The 9,045-nt window shown below is 50.2% G+C and overlaps 2 protein-coding genes across 2 annotated transcripts; both read right to left on the bottom strand.

Annotated features, from left to right (window-relative positions):
• Positions 1 to 1,985: 1,985 nt before the first annotated feature.
• Positions 1,986 to 3,245, bottom strand: MIND_00651600 (Metallo-beta-lactamase superfamily protein; the record flags this gene model as incomplete). The annotated part of the gene is made up of 3 exons (XM_037363246.1): positions 1,986 to 2,592; positions 2,645 to 2,754; positions 2,805 to 3,245. 3 exons carry the CDS (start codon positions 3,243 to 3,245, stop codon positions 1,986 to 1,988), a joined length of 1,158 nt encoding a protein of 385 aa, XP_037221167.1.
• A 1,095-nt stretch (positions 3,246 to 4,340) lies between these two features.
• On the bottom strand, positions 4,341 to 6,219 carry MIND_00651700 (uncharacterized protein; the record flags this gene model as incomplete). Its single annotated transcript, XM_037363247.1, has 12 exons — positions 4,341 to 4,580; positions 4,625 to 4,893; positions 4,943 to 5,000; positions 5,048 to 5,135; positions 5,184 to 5,324; positions 5,388 to 5,403; positions 5,510 to 5,521; positions 5,575 to 5,634; positions 5,688 to 5,713; positions 5,770 to 5,795; positions 5,860 to 5,929; positions 5,978 to 6,219. 12 exons carry the CDS (start codon positions 6,217 to 6,219, stop codon positions 4,341 to 4,343), a joined length of 1,248 nt encoding a protein of 415 aa, XP_037221168.1.
• Positions 6,220 to 9,045: the final 2,826 nt, after the last annotated feature.

The following is a 9,045-nucleotide window of genomic DNA, read 5'->3' on the forward strand; positions in this document are numbered from 1 at the left end:
AAATAGGACCATCTTCTTGAATTCTCAACATATACAAGTTGTAGATATTTCAGCAATGTTGAGGTTATATCCATCTGAATCTGCAACAGCTGTTTAGAGTGCAATTTTTCAAGAAATTCTTGAGTAGTATAATGAACAAGTCGTAGCACTTGGTTATGACTATTCATGACCACAAGACCATAACAGGTCTCAATAATATCATTGATAGGAATCAAAGATCTGGAAGTTGGCAAAGATCTCCCATCCTTGAGTATTGCTAGAACGGTTTGCAGTTCAATGGCATTCATTGGCCGCTTGGCACATGATATCCAGATAAGGCTTAATAATGCTATTTCTCGTTGCCTAGGACTTTGCATGTTAATAAAATCCATAGTACGCTCATAACTTGCTGGTAGAGTTTCAGGTAATGTTTCAAGTGCATAGTCAAGCTCTGCTAAGGTAAATGCTGAATTCAGAGATTCAAGATGAAGTTTAACTGCTAAAAACCTATGCAAGAAGTTAGTGAATAATCTAAACCCTTGAATCTTCAGAAACTTACATGCCATGTGCTTTTGATAGTAATTTATGTGTGATGCTTTGTTGAAGATGGTGGTCCTCTTGAATCCATTGATGAAGTCTCTTTTGCTTGTGAACCTGAGCTAGGATATAACTTTCCAAGTCATCCCTATGGGCATGGACTTCCATGTCAATTATTTGAGGAGACAAGTCAAGGGGCAGTGGAATATGAGATCTGCAGGTAACCATGATATTGACATTTTGGCCAAGATCCATAAGATGGCCAAGAAACAAATCTCTATCTTCACTGTATTCATCCAAAGCATCAATGATAATGTAGACTCTGCTGAGCTGGGAAATGATAGCTGCAACCAGATTTTGAATTTCTTGCACTGTTGCTAAAGTATCCCTTTGAGTGTGATACTGATATAAATATTTGGCAGCTGCCAAATCTTGAGACACAATATTATTAACATCTTCAGAGTTGGAATTATCCTGAGCAATGATCAATTGTCTCCAAAGGGCACCTAGTATGTGTTTTGTGGTTTGAATTGTAGCTTCCTTGTAGTTGAGATAAGCACATGCCACTCCAATTGTTTCATCTTGAGCTTGCTCCTCTGTAAAGAGGTTTACAACCTTGGAGCTACCAGCATATGAGCCAAAGCACATCAGATTCTTAACTGAAAATTACACCAGAACAGTTTTGCCAACACCAGCTTAGATATTTTGATTTGAGACCTGCAAAGCAATACTTAGATATATTGACTCACGACTGCCGGTGCACCACAAAATTTTGCCAGACCCGGACTTCCAGGTTTGAAACTTGGCATCCTTGATGAACCAAATTCCTGTATCTTTTTGTCTGGTTTCATTGATTTCCTGTTGCCTGATAAATAAATTTATAGGTGAAATCCAATTTAGAATCTTGATCCTGTCCTCATCTGGTCATGGCTTAGTTATGACTGTGTGACTCAGCATGTACTGCGACTGACTTGGGTTTCCTTGATTGACATACATACTGGCAGATATTAGCCGCAAGGTCCGCAGAAAGATTACTGACTTACGCTGATATTCGATTATTCTGCATTTCAAGTCGTGCACCCTTTCCCGCCATTGCCGCCTGGATTAATTATCTCGCTGTTCCTTACGCCGGACATTATAAGTACATACCGAAGAGATGTAATTGCATCGATGATTGTGGTAGATGGTCAAGAAGCACTGAGCGTGACATGATCATGTGCCAAATTTCTCATCATCATCCCGCAGTCATGCATTCAGCACTCGAAAGGAACACTTGTCTGCAAGACCGATCTGCTCACTGTCATTCCAAAAGTTGACTACTAAGCGGCGCAAACAAATCTGTCAAAGCTAACATGAAGTAAAGTCACTGTGGATATATTTTGAAATTCCGGAAGCTAAATTATGACGGAAAGAAATATTCATATATGTTCTAAATATTGCAGCGCACTAGCCTCCGAGTCATATCGCTGTCACACGGGGCTGAAGATAAACGCGGGGTTATCGGGCTGCAAGAAGCGCCACACCGTCCGCTCCTTCAGTCCACCCTTCTTCCACCCATTCAGCGTCTGCGGAAACACCGGCATCGCGCCGAGGAGACTGACGTCGTGCGCAATGACAACAAAGACATCGGGATCGGCGTCGAACAGGGCAACCTTGTCCAGGCTGACCACGGCGGTCGGCTGGTCCGCGTACAGCCCGCCCGGTACGTCGGCGAGGTCAAGCATCTGCTCACTCCGCGTCAGCAGGTCAAATTGGCCCAACTTCGACCCAGAGGACCAGAAGAAGTCAGTCGACACGTGCGCACGTGCGTCTGCAAGAACATGGGCAGGGCACGGGAAGTGTTTCTGGAGTAGCGGGCGTGGGCGCACTGCACCAATCTGGTGCGCAGTGTCCCCGGCTAACAGTACGAAGGACGGTGGAGAGGTGGAGACCCGGGCGAGCCCAGTCATGTGCCCTGCGATATGTCCAGGTGTATCCAGAAGGTAGAATGAGCCGTCATTGAAGTAGTCGACGGCGCGCAGGTTGTTGATTAGGAGCTTGGAGGTGGTGAAGTCGACTTTGGAGAGAGTATGGCCGCTAAAAGAACGGACCTGATCAGCGGTTGACGTAAAAGAAAACAGAGTCGCACGCAAAATCGCTCGGTTGAAGCTGGGACGCAGGGTTTGCGGGATATGGCGTTGTATTCGTGGCAGCGCCTATGACGAGCCCAGTTGAGTTGGGAAACTTGCTCATGTCGCCCTGAACACTTGCTCAGCCCAGAGACAGAAGAGGAAGGCGCTGGAACTCACGATGTGGTCCAGATGCGCATGACTCCAGAACACCTGCTCGATACTCTCCAACTTCACTCCACCCGCGACCAGTAGCTCCGTAATATCCTTAGGCTCGTCGAGCGCGCCAGGGAACGCCTTGAACAGCTCTGCGACAGGCGGCACCGCGTTCTCGGGGTCCTTTCTAATGCCCAAATCCCACACATACTGATACGTTTTGGCGGACGGGCCTGTGCCGATAGTGCGCTCGAGGAGGAAACCAAACATCGGCACCGTCGTCGTCTCGCGGCCAGGCAGGACTGGGTGCACCACCGTTGCAGTGCCCCCAATCGTAAGGTTGCCGATGTTAAATGCTTTGACCGAGAGTGTTGCGCCGGTCCGTGAGGTGGGGATGCCGAGCGATTGCCAACTTGCCAGTGAGGCACCGGCGAAAAGTAGTGGAAGAAGGAGAGTGCGTGACATGGGCAATTGGGGGATGGCTCTCCTCAATGACTAGTCCCAGCGTCATTTATACTTGCTCGCAGTCGTAGCGTAACTACTAGCGTCGCGAGGCAGTTGCGCGGCAAAGGGGACCAACGGATCTTCTGTCACGCAGCAATGAGCGATCCGCCAAGTCAACGGACATAGTGTAGCAGACCCTGAGAATCGTGAAGCGCATATGCGGCTATCCAGATACGCAATTAACCAGCGAGTGCCAAGCGCCGCTCGCTGGATTAATTCGGCGCGGAGTCGCCGCGGACGTCGCATGCCGAATCTGGAATAGCCGTGTTTTCCAAATTAGGATTTGCCGCATTCCACGGCTGCAGGCAACGCACTGAGTGACTGACGCATTACACAATGCAGCGTTGTGCTAGCAGCGGCTAGCTGGCACGGGCGCTTTGGGCTCTGCCCAAGTGGATCACTATATGATTCTTTAGCTGGGATTTCGCCGATTGCAACAGCTCACATGGTTGTTCGATAAGTCTCGGAAGCCTGTGAACGCTGAGACCAGTCGTTGTACCGCCTAACATCCGGTGAGATGAGCGTTTGTTGACGCCACGTCACGTCATACGCACGTGAAACATGGCGGTGGCAATGCGTACTCAGTGTCAGTCGTGTCGTCGGTTCGACTCGCAGATGAGGCAAAGTTGTTAAAATATACATTTTTTATATACAGAAACCCCGGTGTGTGTTATACAGACTGAAATTCAATCAGAAATATCATACAAATATTCTACTGACAATGTGCTGAATATCATTCTCATATCTCAGTTTGATTTATGTCAGGGTTGCTTTCTTGACTCGGATATCGTAGTGTTTGGCAGAGGCCTACTAATGTTGATGAGTCTGCCCAGCTAGCTACGACTCTGTCAAGTATCATACGTGTGAAACCGGTGGCCAAACGACTGATTTGTCTAGATAAACAGAATTGTTAAGATTTACAAACACAAAAGCAACTAGTAGTAACGAATGCAGCAACAGACAGAGAGATCCGGGCCAAAAATACAGTAAGTAGTGAGAGTTCACGTCCGACCGGCGCGGACTTTGGGTTACTTTTGAGGGAGGATATCCGGGGCTTCACCTCCCATACGCAAAGGCGCGTTCGCGCCCGCCATAGGCCGCCTCCTCATCTCTCGAATAAGCGTATGCCCCGGGACCCGTAAGCTCCTGCCGCGCCTGCCCGACGCGCGACCCGTAGGCATATGTCGGGGACGTGAGCGTGGGCGACAGCTCCATGTCGTCCTTCGTCTCCCGGAAGTCAATCTCGTCAACATCCGAGGACACGGACACCTCCTGGTGCACGCCGATCTCCAGGTTCTGCGCCGGCTGAGTGAGATCCGAAGAGGAACGAGGCCACTTACATGGCCGGTTGTGCCCGAGCCCGACTTGCTTCGCCCGAGCCCGAAGCCCGGGCCATAGGCGTTGACCGACCCGTTCCCACCGGTCACCATCGACTGGCCCAGACCGGTCATGCTGAAGCGCGAGCGCGGGCCGGTGCTGATTGGCGCCCGGCCTGCAGTCGCACCGCTCGGTCCGGTGTGCCCGTCCGAGCGCCCATCTGAGCGCTCAGTGCCTTTGCCGCGAATGATTCGTCGCGTGTTGAGTGTACAAAAGAACGAGATCGCGTATACTGAATCCATTAACTGCCATGCCACAAGATAAACGTCAAAGACACCCACCTTTACACAGTATGAAATAAAAGGCTAGGAACTTGAAGGTTGTAGGGTACAGATCATACTTCAGAAACATCAGTAGATATAGTCATAGGCAAGGAGTGAACGCACAAAAACCAGAGTACAGATACTAACCGCGGCCGTGATTGCGCCGGTGTTAACGGCGTAAACAGTCAGACTCTTAACCAAAGTGTCTGCACTAGGGGGGATCAGGTTGCATTTGGGCAGTTTCATTGCTAAGACATACCGCTTGGACCCGGTTCGATACTTGCGCAGGAAGAACGCGAGGGAGCATGCAATCACGACGTCCGTAAATGCCGCGAAGCCCAGGGCGAGGGACGCGGTGAGCTTGAGCTTCGGAAGCACCGTGAGGAATGGATTCTGGAACCTAAACAGCCAAACGCAATAAGCAACACGGTCGGAGGACCCGCGAAATTAAGAGCACACGCACACTTTGACGGTATAGACTGCGGGGGGAAAACGGATCAGTTGCAATGCCACGAATAAAGACGATAGATGAAAGCCCGAGCCATCTCGGTGATGTGAACGGGGAGAACGGGCAATCCGACTTACCGATAGCAAGCGCTTTAGATGGAAACCATGAGGACAGTGCGCGCGGGAGCGAGAATAGCACTTACCCATCTCGGCGATCGTCAACAGGATGAGCATGGCTGTGACAGGGATGTTTCGCTGGCTGACTATACGTGGGCTTGCGTGAGAGCAGCAACGGGGAAAGCGAGGAAGAGCATACAGCGCCAGACTCGCATAGCAAAGCACCTGGTGAAGACGGGAGATTAACGGAGCGAATGACGGCAAGCGGAACGGCGACGGACAAGCGCACTATCGTTCCAACGACAGCCTGAATGGAGGGATTGGGTTAACGATCTGCAGTCCAGATCCTACAGGCTGGACGAAGGACGCACCCCGACAGTAAGTTGAACGATCAGTGTCCAGGCGACGTGGTCCATAAGGATGAGGGGATTAGCGTAGTTGCTGCAGCAAAGGGTCAGCTCAGCTCCAACGACCCCGATGGCGACGCACGTAATTGTGTAAAAATATACTGCGTGTCCTATAAATGCTTGGTCTATCACCGCGAGGACCCACACCAGAACCACGAGCAGCTTGTACGCGGGTCGGTCGCCCGGGTAGCGCGAAAAGTATGTCACCGCCTGGTTGGTGCAGATGCCCAGCGCGAGACAGGACAGCGCGAAGCCAATGAAAGCCGCGCCGAAGAGGTTGTCCAGTGTTACACCGGGGGGAAAGAAGGCTGAAGCGAATGACATCGCGTGCGGGTGAAGCGTCGCCGCTGGACGGGCGGGATGGGGGCGGAAGGAGCGGAAGAAAGATGAAGGTGGTCGTCGGGAGAAAGAGATTGGAGCGTGACTGAGCACGCGAGAGACCGAGCGAGAAAAAAGAGGCTATGCCCAAATGAAGGAAGGTCAAAAGAGGGCAAAATGCATCCGTCTCGGCGTGGCTGGGCGGTGTGTACCTGTGGGACGGATGGTATTGGGAATAGAATATTGTGTCAGCGGTGGTGTTGTGTCATGATCGCAAAAAAAGTGAGAATCAACTGCAGAATCGCGTGGGTCATGAGTTTGGAGGGTGTTTTCTCTGTGGAAGCCCGAGACACCGCTGATCCTGCGCAGCAGCTCAGTCCAGCCGCAAAAAAGGAGAACACAAACAAGCTACGCGGAGGCTTTCGATGCGAGCGTCCGGGCCCCGTCGCACCAGTATCAGCGCCGTATCCTGCTTCTCATTACGCCGTGCACGGCGAAGTACTGGGTTTGTGGAAGAGTGGTGTTGCGCGTGGGAACTCAGCGCCGCGCCGAGAAATTCCAGAATGTCAAGGAAGCTGATGGTGATGATTATGCCGCGCCACCGCCACCACAGCGGGACTGTGTACGCGTATGTGGCGTTAGGCTTGGTAAATCACATCCAGACGAAGCCTACGGTCGCCCACTGGCTCTTCGATTCCAACCCCCGCACCACGGAAAGATTCCACAGGATCCACACCGGCCATACCCGGCGAAACGCTAACCGAGTCTAGGGCCCGATATCTCCGACAGGCAAGATGTCAATTGTCGTCAAGGCCCTAAATTGATTTACCTCCCACGTTTTGCGCAACGGCCGCTCTCGGTGCCTGAAGGGAGAAGAATACCCCGAAGATGAGTTGCGATGCAACCACTAAGTTCGCATATTCATGGCTTATTAGGCTGCAGCGCAACTGCAGCATTGCTAGAGCGCCCCGCCCAATCGATTGGCAGTCTTCTCACAGCTTCTCACTTGATTCTGGTGGAAATCGGAAGCATCGGCTTGCCGACGACGCAAGAATGGAGGCATATGATAGCGGGGCCGGAGAACGCCGCAAATGCGGGGCCATAATTGACATCCAACGCGCCAATCTCTCCTACGTCCTAACATGACATGCTTCTGCAAGTTATGGATTCGTGTTGGAAATTAGTCATCATATTACCTATTTAGGTCATCCATGTGATACAAAATCTCCATTGTGCTACTGTGCACTGCAATGACGATAGATTCAGCTGAAAATTTATAGGTGGCTAGATATGCAGGATACCTTAAAATGTCCCAAGTTTAGCATTTTTTCATGCCACAATTATCAAGAGCTGGGTTCTCCAGATAAAAATACAGATCTATGCAGGGATAGTTCATTGGATATTACTGCTACTATTTGTGCATATACAAAAGATCTATGGACTGGTCCAAAGGCACAAGGGGGGTTCAAGATTCAAATCTTAGATATAGGGTTGGATTTCTTTTTTTCCAACCCTTCAGGACCCCCCCTCCCTTACTATATCGGGTAATGTATTCCCACGATAAGATAAGATCTTGCATCATGTGACCAATGATGGGATCAAAAGAGGTGCAGAACTTGTCTTTTTGGACAAACTTCACATGAATACATATATATACAGTCGAAGTCTACATAACCCATAGACATCACAACCCATAATTCCTTCTAACCCATAGGATTTAGTGGTCCCCCAACTATGTTCTATGGTAGAAAACCCATATTCCCTGTACCCCATAATACATAAGATTTTGTCGAGTTATAACCCATATCCGAGATCACTGAGAGCCATCACGACTGCAAAAAAAATTATTAGCTACTAAGCGCTAAGCTACCATGGCAGGCTTCAGCCTTGCTAGTGTAAAACGTGGTCTCCGAAGGCTCCTCGCAAAGACCAAGACACGCCAGGAGGAGCTTCTTGCCCGTCTTCACCGCAGAGAAACAATTACAGATGCAGACAAAGAATGGCTTAATGATGGTGCAAACCATGTTGACGAGACGGTTGTCATTGACCAATTAGATGACTCCTCCGATTTTGAGCGTGGGCTTTCGAGACTGGACGAGGCAAAGACAAGAATGGTGGAGGAGTTGGCCAGGCTAGGAGAGCTGGAAAGTGGGGCTGAAGCAGATGCTGAAGAAGCGAGAGAGAAAATGAACCAACAGCTAAGAAGTCTCTCAAAAGTGAGTGTCCAAGGATGTCTTGCTCTGTTCTGACTTCATGGCCATAGGAAAGCGTGATTACACTGAGCAGGAGAAGGTCACCATGCAGGCGAAGTCAGCAGCAACAAGAGAAAAAAACAAAGCCAGCAAAGGGAAGAAAAAGGGCAATGTGACACTTGAAGAAAAGATCAGGGTTCTCGATTGGAGGAAGGCCAACCCATCGAAGACTCAAAAGCAGGTCGCAGAGCATTGGAATGAGGAACTTCAGCATGTCACCATCAAGCAACCCTTGGTTTCCGAGTGGATCAAGCAAGAGGCCACACTGCGACAGAGGTGGCAGGAAGCTGTTGAGTCAGGACGTGGAGCAGATGCAAAACATGTCAGGTTGGTGGAGAATCCAGTCGTCGATGAGATGATGGAGCTTTGGGTACACAACTGCATGGCGCACAATGTCCATCTGTCTGGCGAGATTCTACGCCAGAAATGGACGAAATTTGCCGACCTCTGCAAGGTTCCGATGGAAGACCGCGTCAAACTTAGCGATGGATGGTTGCGGGGCTTCAAGAAACGGTGTGGGTTAAAGGAATTCAAGCGTCATGGCGAAGCTGGCTCGGTGGATCCTGCAAAGGTGACCATG

The sequence above is a fragment of the Mycena indigotica genome (genome assembly GCF_014461135.1).
Source record: "Mycena indigotica strain 171206Taipei chromosome Unknown Mind.scaff0005, whole genome shotgun sequence".
NCBI lineage: Eukaryota > Fungi > Basidiomycota > Agaricomycetes > Agaricales > Mycenaceae > Mycena > Mycena indigotica.